Raw genomic sequence first — 22,868 nt, 5'->3', positions numbered from 1 at the left:
ACCAAGAAGCCCGAGTGTATTAGGCTACAAAAACCAAAGCTGACTAGGAAAAGGGGACACTAGGGACCTTCTTTTAAATTTATTCCAAACCTCTCCTAAGGACTTTGGAGGGTGAAATAAAAAAACCAACCAACCTACCCCCAAAATCCCCATTCTTGGTGATGCTTCGCTTGGCTGGCCCTTTCAAAACAAAACAAAGATGTCGTCTAACCTGCCTCAGCCCAAAGAAAGAGGCTCCTCACCACCAACCTCTTGCACCCTTAGCAGCCATGCTGCCAAAGAAATCAGAAGAATGTTGTACAATCATTCCTTTACCAGGGACTCCCTTGGATACTCATTTGTGGCATCAGCATGGAGAGGACCACAGCTTCTCATGAAGAGCACAGCTAGAAAGGCTTGGACACACCTGGCCTAAATAAGACACATTGTCTGGCTATCCAAAAACTAGCCTCGCACGTAATGTGGGGAGGTTCATTCATCACTAGAGGTCTGGCCACCAGGAGATGAATTGATTCTAGCCAAAGCAACTCCAGAAGGCTTTTACTAAGGTACAGATGAGCTTCCAAGGGCACTCATGGAGGGAGTATCCACTTTGATTAAATCCATCTGGGAATATTGGCGCCACAAGAACTGGGTTTAAAGGCTGGCTTTGTTATTTACCACACCGACAGAATTATTGGCATTTTTCACCTCCATGGGCTTGAGTTTTCCTTGTGTGCAAAGTGAAGGGGGTGGGGAGGAGGTTTGGACTCGATGAGGCTGAGCTTGATGATGCTCAGATGGAGAAGGCACCAGATGTGGAGTCAGGATGAGGCATCCTCAAATCCTGCTTTAGATATAAAGTTAGTGACACATCTCTGTGTGCCTCAGTTACTTCATTTGTAATATGTGAGGGACTGACTTGATTGTCCCTAAGGTCCCTTCCAGTTTTAAAGCCTGTGATCTAGTTTATCACAGATCAGTTTCCTTGTCTTGGAGAAACACGATAATAAGATGGAAGAAAGAAAAGGAAATGGAGGACATGAAAGAGAAAGGAGAGAAGAGAATGGAAGAGCAGAAGAAAAAAGGGGATGAGAAAAGGGAAACTATGGGCAGTTTGCAGGGAGAAGTATGTCAGGGTATGGATCAGGGATGAAAAATCATACTAAGTGACCTCTTGGGTTCCTTCCACCTCTAAGTCCTATCACTGGAAGCACAGCCACAACAACTACCTTATATTCTTTCAATGACTTGCCTTTGTAAGGTGAGAAGGTAGCAAGGAAGGGACAGTCATTCTTCAGACTCAATCTGGACCTTATGAATAACCAGAAGTTCTAAGAATTTGGGACCACAGAGAATTTGAAAAAGGTTCAATGGCTGTAATGATTCTTCTACTCATGTGTTTCTTCCAGTTTCTGTCCTGCAGGAAGATAAACAACCTCTTCCTAAGGAGACAAACTATTCATTTTCCCAAACTCTCCTGGCCAGGATATATCTTCCTGTAATACAACAGCATTCCTGTCCCTTCTCTACTCACGATGGGAGAAGTCTCCGTGTGTGTGTGTGTGTGTGTGTGTGTGTGTGTGTGTCTGTCTGTCTGTCTGTCTGTCTGTCTCTCTCCTTCTAGCCAGAACAGGGAGGTCTGACCAGCAGGCCTGAACCCCAATTGAGGCCTGTCCTCCCAACCCCTTATCTTGTCCAGGAATGCTAGCAAAGTTGCCGTGTGAAAGGCTGGCTTCCCTAAAAGCCATAGACACGAGAAAGGTGGCAAGGTACAGGATGCCCCCACAAACAAACAACGTAGTCTTTGCTAAATGGTTTTGCTTTGTTTTTTGTCAAAATGAATGCTAGGAACACTACCAGGAAGAAAAATCAAGTTCAACATTTTCATTTTACTTTACTATGAAGACTTCTGACCTTCAGTGGCCACCTGGGTGGGTTGGCTGCTTTCTTTTCTAAATGGCTGGGGTGGATTTGGGCCAGAGTTTGCTGACCCCTTTCTAGAGCATCACCATGTATCCTGATGGGGCTGTCTTCCTAGGAGACAGCTAGTGCTGCCAACGAATTCTCCACCTACCCACTGGCACAGCAGGGGTTCTTAGAGCTACTGAAAGATTTCAGGGGGGTCCAGGAACTTGGATGATGAAAAATAATACATGTTTAACATTACTAATCTCTAAGTGAAATTTAACATTTCCTTCAATTATTTTAAAAAATATTCTTCTGAGAAGGACATCACCAGGCATCCCAAAAGGTCCATGACAAACAAAAGGTTAAAGACCCCAAATCTGGAGTAAGCTCTTCTACTTCCCTGGACCAAAAGAAAAAGAACCCATTTCAATCCTTATGCCCTCTGTAGTCCCTGAGTTCAACTGTGTAGCGAGAAACCTAGATTTCCCAAGTTAGAGAACCATAGGACTTAGTGAGCTGGAAGACTTCTTAGGAATTAGGGCAAAACATCTCATCTTAAAAATGAAAGAAACTAAGTTCAGAGGAAGGGAAATGACTTGACCAAAGTCATGTAAGTAGCATGGAATTCAAACTGAGGTCCCCTAATTCACTGCCTACACTTTCCATTGTATGTCACTAGTTTGATATGTTGACTCTATTTTTCTCTACAGCTCAACCTAAGTGATCAACACTTAAGACTTCCTCTCACTATTTATCCAAACCACTTTTTTTTTTTTTGGGTGAGGCAATTGGGGTTAAGTGACTTGCCCAGGGTCACACAGCTAGTAAGTGTTAAGTGTCTGAGGTCAGATTTGAACTCAGGTCCTCCTGACTCCAGGGCCGGTGCTTTATCCACTGCGCCACCTAGCTGCCCCCTCCTCTCACTACTTATCAAGCCATTGTGTAAAACCCCCAAATTCCTCATGTGACACTATGTCTTTTATGAGAGCTTTGAAGGTGAATATGCCAATTAATAAAAAAAGAAAAAGGAAAAAAAGATTTAATATGAACATGAGAAATAGTCATTAAAAAGTACAAGCTTCTGTGTCTCAGAACATAATGGGATCAGCTGAATGTACTACATAATTCCACAAATGAGCCCCCACCCCCCAACTCCCTTACTGATCTCAGTTCTGGGTCCAGTTCACTGCCCAATTGCAGCACCCATCCGACAGCATGGCAGGATCTGGGCAGTAACCATTTTTCGTCCACTTTTTTTCCCCACAAGCTAGACTCATCTCTTTCTTCCATACGAGAAATGACATAAAAGATACCATCATCAAGTTTCCTACAAAGGAGGATCCAGGGGTGGGAAGGGCATGATAAAACAAGAAAAGACCAGCGTAAAAAACAAATGGCATCAAAATAATACTTCATTTAAAAAACACATGACCGGGGCAGCTAGGTGGTGCAGTGGATAGAGCATCGGCCCTGGAGTCAGGAGTACCTAAGTTCAAATCCAGCCTCAGACACTTAACACTTACTAGCTGTGTGTCCCTGGGCAAGTCACTTAACCCCAATTGCCTCACTAAAAAAAAACAAAAACAAAAAAACCCCACATGACCAAGGACCTTATGATAACTAGAAGAGGAGACAGGATGATTACAATGTGAGAGTGCAGGATAGATGGTCAGCCTCCAATACACTGGATGGATCCTCTAGAAAAATTCTGCAGAAGGTACGGGCAGGAACTGTACTGAATGAGTAGCATGAGCTGACTCTCACTGTGTTCTGCATTGAAGGAAGAAATATTTTCGTAATGTGGCAAAGCTGCTCCTTGGGCTGTGAATGCTCCCACACTCTCTCTGGTTTCCCGGAAGCACATTTGATTTTGAGTCTGCTGTGTGAAAAGTGCTTGCTCTGGAGTAAGCAGACCAGGATTCAAATCTTACCTCGAGGATTTACTACTTGTATGCTCTTAGGCAAGCCACTCACTGTTCTGGGCTTTGGTTTCCTCATGGGTAAAATGAGGAGGTTGGACAAAGTGGATTCGAAGGTCCCTTTTGGAACTAGATTTATGCTTCATCATCTAATGGGATGCACTGAGGTGTCATGTATATTCATCCATCAGGAGCAGCCACCGATCTGCTCTGAGTCCATGCCCTGCTACAGAGGATGGGACAGGTAGCAAGTGGTATAAGTACAAAGCAACGCCTGCTGAACTGGGCAGTAAATCCAGCCAAAGGCAAGGTACAAAATCTTGGTCATGTATAGACTCAGCAATGCAGGCAAAGTTGGCCCTAAGAGAAGCTAATTTGCACGGAAGACTTCCCTGTGTCCCCACAGTATGTTCTCCATGGGGGTCAGACCCCACCATTAGAGATGCATCTGTAGAGGGTTCTGCTATTCTTAAAGTCCTGACAGGCAACAGGCAACCAAAATACAAAGACTGACAAGTCAGTGCTTTGAGAAATCAAGACAAGCGGGAAAATTCTTGGGATTGCCTGAATTTTGACTTCTCGACCTAGTCTTTTCATTTACACTTATTTTCTACATCCAGCTGAGGAAGCTCCACTCTTTGGGAAGCTCTTTCCCAAGTTATAGAGTGCAAGAAGATCAAGTTGTTGAAATTGCAGAACAACAAAGTAAAGGACAGCGAGGCTCCATTATTCAAAATGGTCATGTAAGGAACCATCCTGCACACAGTTGTTTTCCAAAGAGCTGAAGGTGCTGGTTTTGGAGACAAGATTTGTGGGGTCATGGTTATTGTATGTATGGAAAAATGCCATAGTTAATGCATAGCAGAGGCAAGATCTGAATGCAGGTCTTCTCATCCTGGCAGAGGCGAGGCCTCTACCCACATTGTCTGCCTCTCATAACTGAACTGACACTTCTTTTAAGTCCATTTTCAATACTGTGATTTCATTGGTGAGGGCACTGCCTCCTTGGGTGTGGATCAAAATTTCTCCAGGCCTTAGAGGATGGTCATAAATCCCCCCCCCCCCCCAACCCAAGAAGTCATTACCCTCTGGACAGCCTTCTGGGAAGAAGGCCCCTTTCTAGGCTAAAACTGTATTCTGAGTTAACACCTTTGGATGAAATTCTGCTTAAAATATATTATACTCACCTACCTAAACATACTTTGCCCCTCTCACAATGATTCTGAATCATTATTCTAACCCTCAACTGTTTTCGACAATCCTGTGAAACCTTTCAAATAGAAACCTATGGTTCCCTCAAGAACCACCAGGGGGCCCGTTTTCAAGCATTGATCATCACTGGGATTTCTCTTCATAGTTATTCTGTCTCTTCCTTGAATTGGAAGTCACAGACCACCAGCCCCTCTCCCGCCCTCTGAGGCCAAACAGAACCAACTGTTGAGAGGCAGCTTTGTCTACTGAGAGTCAACAGGGCCTGGAGTGGGTTTGATGGCCAAATCAGGGCACGAGGGTTGCTGCATACACCCATGTGTACAACGCATGGAGAGACAGACATCAAACACTTCCAGTCCTTTTTCTGATACTTCTAAGGATGAGTTTTAGACTGTTTAGTTTTCTGTAAGTTTGACTTTTAGGGAAAAAAAGATGTTACGATTTTTTACCCTAGTTCTTTGTGCTCTTGCTCATTTTGCTACAGTCCTATGGGAGAGGGATGAGAGAAGGAGAAAAGGAGGAAGTGAAGAAGGGAGGTAGAAAGGGAGGGAGGGAAAGAGGAAGAGAAGGAAAAAAGAAGGGAGGGAGGGAGGAATGGAGGAAAGAAGAGAAGGGAGGAAGCTAGGACTGTCCTAAGAAAATACAGTGCTATACAAAGACTCCTCTATGGGCTCCCGGTGTGGAGGCCAGAAAGAATCCAGTGCGGCCCACATGTCAAATCATTCTCCCAATTAAGGGGCTGGGAGAGGTCACATTATGCAAGTCTTGTTCAAATACAGTGTCAGTGACACCCACAACACTTCCCCCCCCCCCCCCGGACATCATAACAAAGCTTAAGTGAATGAATACTAATAGAGTCTTAGATTTATATGGTAGTTTCTCCCAAGGAGCATATAGTGCCTTGCTCCCAAGGAGCTGTTTTAAATCGGCTACAGTACCATACTGGTATTTCTTATGCCTACAATTCAGTCTCAAAGACATCAAATTGATTAAGGGAAACTGGCAGGAGACAGCCTGGATTCTCGTTCCCATGTCTGATTTACCCACGTGCCAAGCCCCGGCTCTGGGAGGATCTAACCAACTCACAGGTCTCGGTACTGGTCAAAGGCATTGTTGGCTTCTACCTCCAGCTTACGCAGGCGAGCGGATGGCATGGCCCCATCTTCCAATGGAGGGTCATACCTGTTGCTCCAAGGTGACCTGCAGGGAGAGGAACACAAGGACAATGCTCATCAATCAGTCTTTGCTGGAAACAAAGTCCTGGAACAGAAGAGCCAAGCCTCAAGCTGATGATGCCAGGAAGCACGCCATTACTCATGGCTAAATAACTGTGGGGACTGTGGCAACAAATAAATAACTCTGGGGGAAGCTCTCAGATAATTTACACAACCCAGACACTTGAAACAAGTGTTTATGGAGTTTTCCTCTTGATTTAGTGACAGTGGAAGAGAATGGGCCATACAAAGGCTGGTTATAAGAATGGAGGATTGACTTAACCAGGAGAAGACATTTGGAAGGGAGAAGGAGGATTAAAGTATCTGAAGTGCTGTCATGTTGGCAGAGGGATTGGACTGACCCTGTTTGGTCTCAGCAAGAACCAAGAACAACAATGGGCACAAGTAACAGAGATGTAGAGCTCGGCTTCATGTAAGGACAGACTCCCTAAGGAGGAGATCCCTTCAAAACCAAGCCTGCCTTCGGGGACCAGTTCCTTCCTCCAGCAGATGTTCCAGCAAAAAGAAGAACCTGCCACTGATCGGAGATGTGGGTGAGGGGCTCTTTGTCAGGCAGGCATTGGGTCTGGTACGCTATGAGGTATCCCTGCTGGGGTTAATGTAACGTAACGTAATACAAATTCCCTCATGCATCATCTAGATATGCTTGAAGCGTTTTAATGGCTAGGTGACCTAGGTGGGGAGTAGACAGACAGATTGGGGAGTTTAGGTAGAGAGGCCCAAGGCAAAGGATTAAACAACGTCTGAACAACCCTATTACTGCTGTTGTTGTTGAGTCCTTTCACTCGTGTCCAACTCTTCATGACCCCATTTGGGGTTTTCTTGGCAAAGATACTGGGGTGGTGTGTATTTCCTTCTCCAGCCCATTTTACAGATAAGGAAAAGCGAGGCAGGCTGGGTTAAGTGACTTGCCCAGGATCGCACAGCTAACAAGTGTCTGAGGACTGATTTGAACTCAAATCCTGCTGACTCTCTGGCCAGCACTTTATCCACTGCACCACCTAGCTGCCCCCTATTACTACCTTAGCCATCCATAACTTCATCAGTGTGGGAATGCTGCCATCCCTCCCTGCTGCAGATCAAAAATTTTCCCGAATATGAAAAACAATGAGCAACAGTCAAGAAAAGTGTCTATGAAGTGCTCTTTAGACATTAGCTCGTTTGAGTTTCACAATCATCTCATGAGGTAGGTACAACAGGCATATTAGCCTCATTTTGCAGAGGAGAAAACAGATCCAGAGAGGAAAGGAGATCTGTGCAGGGTCACATGTCTAGTTACATGTTGGGGTTGGGATCCGATTTCAGGTCTTCCTGGCTCCAGACTCAGCATCCTGTCTAACACTTTAATGCACATGCTTAGGGAGTTACTATGGTCAACCCCCCCCCCCCATTGTCCTATAGCCAGGCTAGTGATGAACCTCTCCCAACTCAGGTAAGGGGGACCTCAGAAGAGGTACACAGCTCAAGCCTTTCAAGTGTGATAAGACCTGTTGAAGCTTGCACACTCCTGGCATGGGAATGAGAACCCACGGTCACTTTCAAGCCACAATGAGACCTCAGAGCGGACATTATTACAATCATCCATACCATCTCATAATTAATTTATTAAGGCCTATTAAGACCTCTTCATGGTGTGGAGAGGTGACTCTGGATTTCTGAAGTCTATGGTGTCAGCAAAAGTCATGACAACATGCTCCTAGGCTGGAAAGGCTCTGAATACATTCTAGAAAAGGACTGTCCAAAGCCTAGCCCATGTCCCTGCAAAACTGATCGCTAGAAGGCTATCATGAGATGACTTTGCTCTGGCCAGAGCAATGCACGGTCTATTGACTGAGGCTTAGAGGGACCTTAGAGGGATGAAAATATACCAACATAGTCCCAGATGACTAGGAGCTGCTCTTCCTGTCCATTGCAATGGCCCCCAGCCCTCAGAATGCCAGGCATATAAAATCTGTTAAGTAATGAGAACCAGCTTCTCTTTAACACAAATACTGGCTGGGAGATATTTTTTTTCCTTTTAAATGCATTTTGCCACATCAGGAAAACATTTAATCACAGAGAAAGGGTTGCAAGAGGACTGTAAGCTAGAGACCTACTCATTAATTCTTGCAGGTGGGAATAAGTGGGCTGGGTTTTCAGAGAAGGGAACAGTATTAAAAAATAATGGGTGGGGGGGGGATAAGGGTAGAGAAGGCAGTAGAGAGACTATATAAGAAAAAAGCCATTTCCCTCCCTCAGGTTGCAAAATCTTAGCATTTCCATGGTATGAAACCTACACGAATTCTCTTATTTCCCCTGTGGACAACAAGGCTTCCAACAACTTGCTGGGTTTCTAAATGCCCTGGGTTTCTGCTTTAGGACTGTTTGCTAAGAACAATAGCAGCAGCAGCATCTAGTCCTTTGAACCTGTCAATTTCCATTGTGCTCCACGAACAAGAACATTTCCCCCAATAGCCAATGGCTCCCCAATGTTCAGAAAGCCAATGAACACGTTTTCATATCCAATTGTAAGCATTAAGGTAACTAAGCTAGATTTCAAGCACTCCCTGAATTTGTTGGCAATGGAGGATAGAGGGTGGGGGGTGGCGGGGAGAAGTAACCACATTTGGCATCTAAGCAGGTGAGAGCAAGGCTCTTCGGGCGGCAGCCCCCACAGCTTGACCAAAAGCAGCTGGGCCCTTTGGAACCTATTACTTACAAGGCCATCATTTTCTTCCACATACCCTAAGGCTGGTTCAGATTTTGCAAAAAGCAAAGCATAACAGAAGAATAAGAAGGGAGGCCCCCTACATTCCCCTTGGCTAACCAGCTATAGGTTTTATACCCCTCTTGGTGGTTAGGGTGCACACCAAGGAAATCACAGGACAGTGCTACAGAGGACAGCACAGAAAGGCAGGCAGGAAGGCAGGTGCTAAGCTAACTTCTAGCCTTCCTACATGGTCATCTGAGGGTATCGATTCGATTCAGATACATTCAGCACTGAATTAAGCACCTACTACATACTAAGCACTGGGCTAGACATTGGAAAAGATAAAATAACAAAAGATTCCTGTAATTAAATAATAAAGAATTCATCTCTGATCCCATTATGTGTGAGAGGGCTAGGATGGAGTTTGGGAACTCTAAAATTTATGCTGAAAATTGATGAACAGGTGAAAGGGGGACCACTGAAAAGAGAAATAAAAGTGGGAGACCACAGACCTTGAGATCAGAAGGCCTGAGGGTGAGCTCTGGCTTGAACATTTACTAGCTGAGTGATCCTCACCTTTTGGGGTCTAGTTCCTGATCTGTAAAGTGGAAATTGTAATACTTTACACAGCCCGCCCTCCACCAGGCGTTGTGAAGAAAATGCTTTAAAAGACTTAAAGCATTACAGAAATAGGAATTTATTGCCGAAATTCTGCTCAACTGTACCAGCCCAAACATTAACAAGATGACAGAGCACGGTAGAGAATAGAGAACAGAGCAAACCGACACGAGTGCAATTAATTTTGGGGGGCCGGGCAACTGGGGTTAAGTGACTTGCCCAGGGTCACACAGCTAGTAAGTGTTAAGTGTCTGAGGCTGGATTTGAACTCAGGTCCTCCTGAATCCATGGCTGGTGCTCTATTGAGTGCAATTAATTCTAAAGAGCATCAAAGGCAGATGTTCACAGTGGGGATTGAGATGGAGAAAAAGGAAGGAAAGGAAGAGACAATCCTCATGTCCCACTGGAAGCCCTCGGGAGACAGCCTGGAATTTGATGTTAGTAACCCTTATAATGAAGCTGAGATCGAGAGGGCAAATGTTTCCGCTGCTGAGCAATAGTTAAACAACAAACCAAAAAGATCATCTCCTTTCCCCAAATTTCAGAAGAGAAACAGCAGCAGGAGAGGTTGTCCCAACAATGACCCACATTTGAGCAAGCAAGGGGTACAGAGGAGTGTATGGAGAAAGCAGCCCATCTCTGGAAATAATGAGCAGTGTGACTGCAGGCAAGTTGAGGAACTTCTCTGGGCCTTTTATTCGATAAAACAAGATGCTACTTTCCAAATCTTATCTCATTTGAGCCTCACAACAGGCCTGGAAAGGAGGTACTATATTCTAATGTCTATTTTATAGATGACGAAACTGAAGCAGAGAAAGATTAGGCGATTTGTCCAGGGTCACAGACCTAATGTCTAACATAGAATCTGAACTTGGGTCTTCCTGACTCTAGGCCCAGAACTCCATCTGCTAGGTCAGGTGCCTCTCTAAAATGAGAGGAAAAGACTAGAAGGTTGGGGGATGGGTGTCCAAAAGTTCTGTGTCTATGCCTGAACCAAAATCATCTTCCCTCTCTAAAGATGGGTCTGCTATACCACTTGTTACTCTTCCAGATACATCCTTTGTGAACTCTATCCTGAGCAGACACACAAACGTCATCTTAATATTTCTAGGATCTAGGTGCCACTTAAAAAATGTCTGTTGAATGGCACCCCAAAAAGCAACTCAGTACACTTGAGTCCTGTCTATTTTCTCTTTGAGTGGCAGGATATGGAGCGGGAGATTCATAAGGTCCTTTTCACTGTAAATGTTGGCACACAAAATGTTAGACTTGGAAAGGAATTTAATCTTAAGATCAAAAAAGACTTTTGTCCACCACTCTGATATAATTTTTTAATAGAATTTTATTTTCTAAAATATATGTAAAAACAAATTTTAACATCAATGAAAAAAAAAAAACTGTGTTCCAACTTCTCTTCCTTCTCTATTCCCACCCCCCACCCACTAGATATACTTATAATATTAGCCAGTATCTTCATAGCAAAGTGGTTAACAAATCTTATCTCATTGGATCCTTACAACAGTCTTGGGAGGCAGGTGCTGTTATTAGCCCCATCTTACAAATGGGGAAACTAAGGGAGACAGAGGATAAGTGACTTGCCCAGGGTCACACCCACTAGATTTGAACTCGTGGCTTCCTGACACCAGGCTGGGTACTCTAAATAATTGACTCAGGGTCAAACACCCAGAAAGAGACAGGGCCAGACCCTGACTGGCTTCTCCCGATTGGCAGCACAGTGTTCTAGCCAATAGCCCTCCTCCGTGCTCTCTTCCGATTCTAAGGCAGGCACATAAACTGAGTGAGGCTTGTTGAAAGGAGTTTCAAGGAGACGGAGCTGATCCGATCTCTTTTGCAGATGGTGGGTCTGGAATTTTTAAGAAGCCAGAACTTCCATTCTGCTGGCTCTGAGACCAGGACGTTTCAAGTCTGTAGTCCTGGAGCCAGGCATAATTGTAGCTGGAAAAAAAACCTTAACACTCCCCCAGATGTTCTGAGTGGCAGAGGCTCTGCACACATTTCAGAGCTCCAACGGAGGCTGCCTGAAACAAGACAGACGGACAAGAGCGCTTCCATTTCAAAAAGCAGGCTTTTCATTGCCCTCCTCGAGAATGCTTTTTGTTTCAGCTAACAGGTCTCACACAGTGTTGTTGGCAACAGCCACTCCATAAGGATTCCATTTAGGCAAACTATCAAACACGGTTAGTAAGGATGGAGATGTGTGGAGAAAGTCAAAAGGCCTTGAAGTCTTTCATCAAAATAAATGAATGAATGAATAAATAAATCAGGGAACCTCGGAGCTAGCAGGGATGTCAGGGGTCATCTCATCAGCCCAGAGGTGCTTGCCCCCAGGATGCCTCTGCTCTCTCTGCCGGCTGGCCTCCTGGCAGGGGGGGGGGGGAGTGGTGGTGGTGGCAGGATTGCTGGGTTTGGGATTGGGAGGATGGAGGCTCAAGGTCTAGCCCTGTCACTCATTTGCTGCATGACCAGAAGCATGTCAATCTCTGGGACTGTTTCATGAAATAGCAAAGGAGCACAACGGACTAAATGATATCCAAGAGTATTTATTATGTCAACATCTATAATCCCATGACTTTAGGTGATGCTGAGCTCACAACACTCCTCCAAGGCAACTCCTGTTTCTGGATAGTTCTTTTATTTGGGGGGGGGGGGGGAGAGAGACAGGGCAATGAGGGTTAAGTGACTTGCCCAGGGTCACACAGCTAGTAAGTGTCAAGTGTCTGAGGCCAGATTTGAACTCAGGTCCTCCTGACTCCAGGGCCAAAGCTTTATCCACTGCGCCACCTAGCTGTAGAAGAAAAAGATATTGTTCTCTGCCTTGCCATGTTGATTCCCCCCCGCCCCCCAAGAGCTGAGCACCCAGATATGCCATGGTACAAGAGTCCTCAAACTGGGAAGGAGACCTGGGTTTAAACTCCAGCTTTGACACTTAGAAGATGTGTGGCTGTGAGTAATTCATTTCCCCACTTGGGGTCTCAGTTTCAAATTGTAAAAATAAAGGGCTGGTGGGGCAGCCAGGTGGTACAGTGAATAAAGCACCAGCCCTGGATTCAGGAAGACCTGAGTTCAAATCTGGCCTTAGACACTTAACACTTACTAGCTGTGTGACCCTGGGCAAGTCACTTAACCCCAATTACCTCACCAAAAAACCCAAAACAAACCAAAACAAAAGAAATAAAGGGATGGTGCTGGATTGTCCCCTCTAGATCTAGACATTCTGATACTGTGCATACAGATAGCTGCTCCAAGTCAGCAAGGGAGGTGTGACATTGTCTCTGTAAAATGTAATGGTTCCACCACAGGATGCTACTGTTCAAAGCTACCTTATATCAAGCTGGAATTTTCATGTCTAAAAAAGTTAAAAAATAAAAAAGTGAGAAGAAGAGGGCAAAAGAAAGAAAAGAGGGAAGTCTTTCAAGAAAAAGACTGATGCTGGAAGGGTCAAACAGGTACAGTGAATGACGGGACACTGCTTGGGCTCAAATCCCTCTCAACAAAGGCCCAGATGCCCTTTGTCTCCTCCTTGAGATCAGACGGCTTAAGAAAACATGGACTGTGTCACCTCAAGGGTCCATGGTGTTGCCCTTTCAGGGGGATCCTCAAAAGGCTCCCAGAGCATGGGGCCTATAGCATGAAAAGAAGAAGGATAGCTCAGAAAATCAAATTCCAGCTCAGAGGAAACCTAAGGAGGGTAGAATTCACCAAATGCTGGGTAGTCTAAGATGGGCGGTTAGAGCTGGGAGGCCACTCAGATCAGAGAATGTCAGGGCTGGGAGGGGCCTTAGAATACAGGATGTCAGAGCTGGAGGGTCTTTAGCATCCAATCTAATCCTTATCTTTTGGCAGATGAAGAAACTGAAAGCCAGGAAAGAGAAGGATATTTACAGTCATATAGCACACCAGTGACGGCACTAGATTCTTTTGACTGTTAGACAATCTCTAAAGTCTTTTTTACTTTTAAAAGTCAATGGTGGCGGGGCCGCTAGGTGGCTCAGTGGATAGAGCACCGGCCCTGGAGTCAGGAGTACCTGAGTTCAAATCCAGCCTCAGACACTTAACTGCCTCACTAAAAAAACCCAACAAAACAAAACAAAACCAAAAAAAAAAAGTCAATGGTGGGGTCAGCTAGGTGGCATAGTGGCTAAAGCACCAGCCCTGGATTCAGGAGTACCTGAGTTCAAATCTGGCCTAAGACACTTGACACTTAACTAGCTGTGTGACCCTGGGCAAGTCACTTAACCCTCATTACCCTCCCCAAGTCAATGGTTCATGTCCTTCAACTGTGGAATTGAGGAGTTGCTAAACAAGCTGTAACATGTGATTGTGATGGAATACTATTGTGCTGAAAGAAATGATCAGCTGGTTGATTTTAGAAAAACATGTGAAGACCTGCATGAAATAATGTAGAGTGAAATGAGCAAGACCAAGAGAACATTGTATAGAGTAACAGTAACATTGTTTGAAGAACAGCTGTGGACAACTAATTTATTCTGAGTCTTACAAATACTCAAGTCAACCACAAGGACCTTTGAAGGAAGATGCCTTACACCTCCAGAGAAAGAGCTGGTAAACAGAAGTATGCGTAGTATGGCTTTACATTTATTTATACATCTGTGTCAAAAGGTGGCCGTCTCTAATAATGAGGCATGGAGGGAGACAGTTTAGAACTTTTTTGTAACCAAAAAATTAATAAAAATTTAAGACAATCAATGGTTCTCTATGTGTCTGGCTATTCCTTTCTGTCATTCTTTCATTCTCCCCTTTCTACGCTTTAGGCCATGCCTGGGAAGGCATTCTGCCCACACTGCCTTGATGAATTACTCTTGGGGCTGAAGAGGCTCAAATCCTCACATGATAGCAGCCATGGCTGCTTATTTCCCACAGCAAGAAAGCTAGGTCCAGGCCCTGGAAGCAGCCTGCCACCTTGGGTCATTTGGAGCTCCAAAGTTGGCATCCTGCCATGTTTGGCTCCTGGCACTCCCCTCACTCAATGAGTGCATGTCTTAATTCTTTGATACCTGCCAGTCCAGGACCAACCACTGCCCACTTTTCCAGAGGATGGGAACCAAACACAGTAACAATGACTAGGTATGAGCTGGAAATCATTTCTTGACCTCAACTTGCTGGAAGACTCCGAACCTGCCACAAGCTTCCTGGTACTGATTTTTCTGTGACAGGGACATGGAGGCCATGAAGCCACAGAGGGATGTCACGGCCTCAACACCTCCCCTTTCCAAAGGACTTTGTGTTTTACAGAACACTTCCCTCACGGCATCCCTGTCGGGCTGTTGTTTGTCCTTGCTTCCAAAGAGGACCAATGACATCGGAGGGTGAGGTCTTGACTTGGTGTAAATTGGATTTAAGGGAGGCAGAGTTGAAGTCCAGTGGCAGGACAAGAGTCAGGACGACTGGCAACGGCCCGGCATGCACTAGTAACCTTGATGTCTTTGATGTCGGACCATGGTCTAAGTGCTCCCTGGTGCCTGCTTCAGCTGCCTTCATGGCTGTTAGAACAAACTGTTCTCACCTGCCCATTCCACCCTGACATACTTGGCAGAGATACCCCTAACTCACTGATGGGTCTGAGGTGTATCAGTTACCCTCAGCCTGGTCTGCTGAGACAATTCTCCTGGGGTGTGGAAGCTATTCATGCTACAGCTTCCTGGAGCCACGGTGAGAGCTGGGGGAAAGTGGATAGCATGGGTGGATGAGCAGCCCTCACACCAGAGGTGCTAGGCCTCCCTGAGCACCTACACACCCTGTTGGGTAAGTAGTATTATACTCCCCGTTTTAGAGATAAGGAAATTGAGGCTTGGAGAGATTGCCCAAGGCCACACAGACAATATGGAACTCAAAGCCAACTCTCCTGTGACCAAACGCTCTGCTGTCTTGATGGGAGCAGAATGAAGAAAGCCCATCACTGGGAACATGAAATACTTGATCCTTCGGCACGAAGGCAGAAGATCCCAGGTAGCTTGGCTAGAGGTTGGTGAGAATCCTCAAGCATATCCATGAGGACAGATGGCAGAGAGATGCAGGGCTCTCTCTGCCCCTGAGGAGGTGAGGGGGCAGGACATTAGAGCACAGGTCAGTGGAGGTCAGTGGCCTTAAGGAGGCACACAGGAAACCCAGCGTGAGGTCACACACATTCAGGTGGCTTTCTGGGAATACCAGTTTCCCATCTCCCAACAGAACCTTGGAGCAGTGCATTCTCTTTAGAGCCGAAGTAGGGCAGCAGGTCCCAGGAGGGAGCAAACTGCTGCAAGTGTTTGGGTCTTACAATGGTTCACGACCAGTAGTTAAGTGTGCTAAAAGCTCAGTCACACTAATGGCGGTACTGAGACGAGGGCGATCTTCAGAGTTTGCTTGGGAAGCCTGAAGAGGATACTTTGGTTCACATCCATATGTTTTCGTTTTTGTTTTTTGCAGGGCAATGAGGGTTAAGTGACTTGCCCAGGGTCACACAGCTAGTTAAGTGTCAAGCATCTGAGGCTGGATTTAAACTCAGGTCCTCCTGAATCCAGGGCTGGTGCTTTATCCACCGTGCCAACTAGCTGGCCCAGTTCACATCCATATGTAAATCTTGGCTGGGGCTAACTAGGCACTGGAAAATTCTGCTTTTAAAGCAAAATGCTGAGTTTTTTATAACAACCATTGCTATTCAGTGAAATCGATAAGACTTTAATGGAAGCTTCTGAGAACATGTACAAGTGCAAATGTGTGCATACATGGTACTACCTACAGCTAAGAAATGGTTCCATCTGCAAATGAGCTGGCCCATATTCAAACGGGAGGACAAGACCTGTTCACATGCAGGGGAAACAAAAAATTCATTCAGGGCTTAAAAACAATGGTATTACTAGAAATGCTTGGTTTGTTCAGCTAAAAAAAGTTACAAAAAATGAAACTAATGAAAAGAAATAGTTTCATGTGTCTTCATGAGGCTCCTAGTTGTTAGGCATTTGTTAGAAGTTGGGGATACAAAGAAAGGCAAAAGACAGTCCTTGCCCTAGAGGGAGACAACAAAGCAAACCAAAGTGTACAAACAAGCTATCGATGGGATAAATAAATAGGAGAATCAACAGAGAAAAGGCACCAAAAGGAAGGGGGGTTGGGGAAGGCTTCCTGTGCAAGGGAGGATGTGACTTGAGACTGGGAGCAGAGATGAGGAGGGAGGGAAAGCATTCCAGGCAGGGAGGACAGCTGAGAAGTGGAGGCGGGGACTGTCATATTCATGGAATAGCAAGAAGGGCAGGGTCAAGGTTGGGGGGCAGGGAAGGAAGGGGGAGTGTGTGTGTGTGTGTGTATGCACATGTGTGTGAGTGACACACACACGCACAAGTGAGATATAAGGTAGAAGAAGACTGGAAAAGGGTGGGAGGGAGGTAGGAAACATTTGATTCTGCAGGTGATAGGGAGATACTGGAATTTATTGAGCAGGAGGGTGACAAAAGATGTAGAAAACAGTGACTGAGTTATCAGAGATTAAAAAAAAGTAACAACAAAAAAATGTCAAGTGGAATAAGAGCCATAACTTTAAAGTTAAAAATTAAATTGATTCATTTAAAAGCCCCAACTCAGAGGTTTCCCCTCTGCTTGAGCAGGTGCCATCTGCCAATACACACACCACTGCCATCAAATCCCTTCACAAATAAGCAGGTGTCTGTCCACAAAAGTAGACACAACTGTAAGCCATGTCCAGAAAAACCAATGAAATGTCATCATCCTTTGAAACCATTCAAAAGCCATTACAATACCATTAGAATCGAGGCTCCCTGAGGCCAGGGACTTGGCTGGAACTGGAGGAGGAGGAGGAGGAGCAGGAAGGGGCTACCAAGCTGTTCATCCAGATGGGTTAGAGAGCCACTCTAGATCATCTCTCCAACCAAGGGCCCGAGGGCCTCATCCTATAGCTCTCCTTCTACTGCCCCAAGCTGCCTTCCTCCAGAGATAATCTTGTGTCCTTGGCAATCCCATGAAACAGATGGGGAAACAAAGAATCAGCAAGGTTTCATCATTTCCAACATATTAAGTAACTTCACTTAACCTTGGTGAGCCTCAATTTCCCCACATCTGTTTGACCCCACAGATCTGTTGTGGGGCCTCTGCCCAAAGGTTGGCGCTGTCCAGGGTGACTGAATTTAGGGGAGGGGCTCACCTATAGGAATCTCCATCTCTGTTGTAGTCACATAAAAGATAATCCTTTCCCACCACCTTATCTCTAGCAATTTTCAAGGGCTGATCAACGGAGGACAGAAGATCTTCGCACAGGCTGGGGACCTGCCAGGCAAAAAGAGAAGAGAAGGGGTTAAAACGAGACACATCCCTTTGAGGCTGGCAAGGGGCCACACCGTGGTCAGTTGATTGAACATTTGGGCTCTTGGTATTTTGCCCAAACTCCAGGATTGGTCTTCTTTTCCACAAATGTATCTTTGACACCAGCCATGTCCTCTCTATAAAGAACCTCAGACTTGGATTACAATAGAACACGGTCTCTGCTCAAAAACAAGCTGAATTTTCATTGGGAAGCCACTAGTGTGGCCTAATAAAACTAAGCACACACTGTATATCCCTGGTGGGTGAAGTGCCTAGTGGAGACTAAGAAGAGGGTAAACACCTCAAATGCATGGGAATCCAAAGGGCGGCCAGAAGAACAAAGCAAGCATCCCTGCCTGAGAACTCCCCCAGGCTGCTGGGCCGGCTGGAATGGCCCATACTCTTCAGGAAGCTGACCAAGCATTACCATGTTGGCTAATGGCATCATGCACATCTGCTACACAGGTAGCTTTTCATGGCACCTTCATCCCACTTGCTTCCTTCTTCACCTATTTCAAGGTGACTCACTGGAGATACTGCTTGTGGCAGAGGCAGAAAGGGAAGCGTGGCCACAAGGACTTCCCCTCTGGAAAGAAGACTGGACTTGGACCCAACAGATGCAGGTTTTTATCCCAGCTCTGATGCATTTTAGCTGTGTGACCCAATGCAAGTTATATCCCCTTGACCGGCTGAGACCACTGCTCTTTGTACCTGCTGCTTTAAGGAAAGCAAACCCTTTGGGGACCTGACAGCTGTGGGCCTAACAAGACGGCCTTCCGGCTCAGAGAATTCCTCCACAGCTGCCACCCCACCAAATTTCAACCACAGACAAATTTTAGAAGTGACAGCATCGCTTTCTGAAAGTGATTCCTCATCGCCTGAGTAATTTTTACTTTACGTCACCAATGTGTCTGTTTGCTTTCTTTTGGGTTCAAACTCAGTGTTGATTCTGATTGTCAATATTTCTGGTCACAAGGCAATGTACAAGCCCTGTCTCCATCTGTCAGACATCCTGAGTTTGAATTCGGGCTCTGAAACTCAGTAGCTTCTATGACCTCAGACAAGACATTTCATATCTCAGTCTCAATTTCCACATCTGTAAAATGGGGATATGCACACTCGCATCATAGCTTTGGGAGTCTTAAACAGCCACAGAATAATGAGGTTATCACCATGATTTTCCCCATCCCCCCCACTGCTATCTCTTGTTCCTAATACACACTTTTTGAATCTAAGTTTGGCTCAGGATTCCAAATTTGCAATGGGAATAACTAAGGGCTATATGGCTAATTTCACTGATTCCTTCCTCAAGAAAGTTTCCCTCAGGGGGTAGCTAGGTGGCACAGTGGATAAAGCACTAGCCCTGGATTCAGGAGGACCTGAGTTCAGATGGGGCCCACTTACTAGCTGTGTGACCCTGGGCAAGTCACTTAACCCCCATTGCCCCAGGGGGGGAAAAAGTTTCCCCGCAAACAGTTTAAGTTGACAGCAACAAACTAAAGTTTGGTGGACCTCAATAGTGTGTATTGATGATGATGCTAACCAAATATGCCCATGACTCATGATATCATGATGTGCCACTCTGAATTGGGATGTTAATTAAACTCTCTTTGAACTAAGTATGGGAACACTCAACATAAGGTCCCCTGAAAACTGTGCCTGAGTTGTCATCTCCTTCTAGTTCTGAATTAAACTCATTTTATTTTTAGGACAAGAAATCATTTCACCATAACCATACGTATGTTTTGTTTTTTTGTAAAAAGCCAATCTCAAACTGTGCAACACCACTGCCAACACAGCAAAGAGCACACTCTAGCTGGAGTGGAGAAATACAAAATGCTGGTCAGTTTGGGTTCTATATGTTGGTCATTTGTGTACAAATTGATTGAGTGGTGAAAGATGCCTTCCTGGGTGCCTCATCCACTCCAGTCCTGAACAGGAGTCACCTGTGGTCAGATCCAGCCTCCAGCAGAAGGTTGAAGTCCTCCTGTGAGAGGGCATCGACTGCCTCCCTGGGCAGCCTTTTCCACTTCGGGACAAGTGTCACTGTCAGCAAATTTTGCCTCATTGAGGCTGAACCTGTCTCTGACAGCTTCCCCCACCACTCCTGGTCTTGTCCACTGGGGCCACACAAAACAGGTTTAACCCCTCCCTGTGACAGACTGGATTTCTGTAAGTTGTCTCTTTTCCAGGCTGCACATACATCTCCAAGTCCTTTAACCAAGGTTTCTTTATCTGGACTTAGAGCACGCCCTCACCACCCTGGTTGTCCTTTCTTGGAGCAGGATCCAGCTTATCCACATCTTTGCTAAAATGCGGTGCCCAGAACTGAACACAAACCTTCAGATGTGATCTGATCAGAGCACAGTCAGCAGGGCTCCCATCCCCCTTATTCTGGTCATCATGCCGTAAGAGGGCATAATGCTGCTGAGGGAGAGCCAGGACACACGCTTAGCCTGAGGTCCACTAAAACCTACAGATTATCCTTCTAGGTCCTCACTGCTGTTGAGCTGTGCTTCCCCCAACTCAGGCCTGTGAAGCTGACTTTTTAAAACTCAACTTGAAGACTGTATAAATGGTCATGGATTGATGCCCTTTACATTTCTTCTTCTTTGCCCCATTTTGGTCACACGGTCAGAAAACAGGACTCCCTGGAAAAGCCCCATTTGTTGGGAAAGACTGATGGCAAAAAGAGAAGGAGAGGGGGGTGGCAGGGAAGGAGAGGGATGGAGAGCGTCACAGAAGCAGGGAACATGAGCTCGGACAGACTTGGAGAGATAGCGGAGGAAGGAAGGCTCTGGTGTGCTGTGGTCCGCAGGGTCAGGAAAGAGTCCAACAACTGAACAATGAATCCTTCGGTCAATACTTTATTCCCTGGGCTCACAGACCAACTTCAAAGAATGAGGACTCCCAGGGCATAATATTCACTCTATCTCTTCCTTAACTCTCTGTAAACTAGAAGATCACGTGTAGGGGGTGGGGCAGGGGAATTACAGGCAGGATGGAGGGTGGCTCTGCCTCTGCGTAAAACAGAAAATGCTGTCCCCTTGCCAAAGAAGAGCTAGGTTTGGTCCCATACAAAGAGCCTGACCCCAAGCCTAATGCTGACTTGGACCCTGTAAGCTCCCATACCCTTCCCCGAGCCTTCATTTCCACACCTGCCACACGATGGGGTTGGGTTGGTGAACCCCTACAGCTCCCTTAGCTCTAACATTGTCTATTTCTGCTCCTACCCCACCCCCACACTTCTCTCTGCCCTTACAATTTCTCACTCTCCCCTGTATCACAGATATTCCTGTCCTTGTCCTTCTCCTCTTATTAGACTGTATGTTTCTTGAAAGCAGGGTGAGTCCTATGTACTGCTTTATAGGACCTTGCATGCCACAGGGGATTAATAAAGGCTCTTGGAATGAAAACCCATCTTACTTACTTCCACAAGGGTAGAATGTGAAGCAACGATGCCCTGGTAGGGAGGTGCCCTATGGGCACCTGGGCTCGTAAGCTTTCTGAAGCAGCGTGGACTAAAGCCCATCAAAGTAAGGGCACAATACAGGGGGCGGATGTGGTGCCCAACCTCGAGCAGGCTCGATGGCCGGTTCAAGGTGGAATTGGGCCATGTTTTCGAATTCCTCAGCAATGCACTAACCAGCATCAAAAGGGTGGTAATTTAATCTGCAGCCCAGGCTTTCTGGCAATGGCCTGAAAGGTGTTGACACACACACATGTAACCCATAAGTCCCGCATGTTACGGCGATTCGCTCTGCTTGGAAACATTCACGATTTGCCACGGCTGATCGTTTACTGTTACCTGAGCAGCTGCCCTCTATGACTGTGTGTGTGGATTGGATTCTTCTCCATCAGTTCTGCTTCCTTGGATCAAAGATGCATCTGCTTTGGAATAATAACATTCTCCGAGTCATGGGGAATGACAAGTTTGGCCCGGAGAGTTCTGCCTACAGAGCTGGGCTGTGCCAGGTGCCCTGTGGGCTTAGTGGTCACAGTCCAATCTGCTCTTTCCCTCCAGACAGGCCAGACACAGACATGTGCTTTCTTAGAGTCACATCACTTCCTCAGAATGCCGTGCCCACTGCTCTTGGCCCACCCAAATCCTACTCGGGCTTCAGGACAACCAATGCTAGAAGTAGAGAAAGAAGATGTGAGCTCTAGTCCCAACCTCATCGTTTACTTGTTTGGGAAAGTCACCTTAACCTCTCTAGGCCTCAGCTTTCTCATCTCTACAATGGAGATAATAATGCCTACCCTGGGGATGAGGACTGTTTCTAAGGAAAATGCTTTCTAAACTGTAAAGAGCTAGAGAGATTTAAGTTAACTTCTTCCTCAGGACTCAGCTCAAATCGTACACCCTCTGGGATGCCTTTGACCAGCTAAAGTCATCTCTCCTCTGCTTGCCTATACAATTATTGTTCGTGCAACTGATTTCACAATTAGAGAATGCCTTGACACCTATTCTATCGCTGCTGTGAGCTCTTTACTTGACTTTCTATTTATATTCTGCCTCTCCCCTGCTCTGGCCGCTCTCATTCCTTCCATGCCCAGCTACGAGGCTCCTCCTCCTCCTAAAGCATGGCTGTGACCAGCTCATTCCTTTGCTCAGAGCCCTTCAATGGCTGGCAGATCCCTGTTGCCTTTCCAGAAAGCCCAAACTCTGCCTGGAAGGCCAGCCTTAAAAGGCCTCTGCAACCTGAAAGAAGCAGCAAGGGAGGGCAGTCAAAAGAGCATTCGCCTTGGAGGTCGAGGGTCTGGGGTCAAATCCCAGCTCTGTCACCTACTTCTTTACAAGGTGACCTTGGACAAGTCACTTAGCTGCGTCTGGCTAATCTCTAACATCTCTTCTGGCTCTAACTGGACACAGACAAAGACACAGACACACACCCCTTCCCCTTCGACCTTCTTGCTTATTATTACCCCTTGAGCCTGCCAAACTACACAAAAAGCTGCAAAGTATCAGCA

General features: G+C 46.0%; 1 protein-coding gene across 2 annotated transcripts in view; it reads right to left on the bottom strand.

Annotated features, from left to right (window-relative positions):
- Positions 1 to 22,868, bottom strand: part of CAPZB (capping actin protein of muscle Z-line subunit beta) — a 162,656-nt gene that overhangs the window by 37,934 nt on the left and 101,854 nt on the right. For both annotated transcript variants that reach the window (XM_043995416.1, XM_043995417.1), the window contains exons 3-4: positions 17,740 to 17,861; positions 6,108 to 6,221 (exon numbers count right to left, since the gene is read on the bottom strand). In XM_043995416.1, the coding sequence (XP_043851351.1) occupies positions 6,108 to 6,221; positions 17,740 to 17,861 (236 nt within the window). The remainder of the gene's footprint in view (positions 1 to 6,107; positions 6,222 to 17,739; positions 17,862 to 22,868) is intronic.

This window comes from Dromiciops gliroides, chromosome 3 (genome assembly GCF_019393635.1).
Source record: "Dromiciops gliroides isolate mDroGli1 chromosome 3, mDroGli1.pri, whole genome shotgun sequence".
NCBI lineage: Eukaryota > Metazoa > Chordata > Mammalia > Microbiotheria > Microbiotheriidae > Dromiciops > Dromiciops gliroides.
The sequence above is the reverse complement of the archived record's forward strand: the minus strand, read 5'-3'. Positions and strand labels throughout refer to the sequence as shown.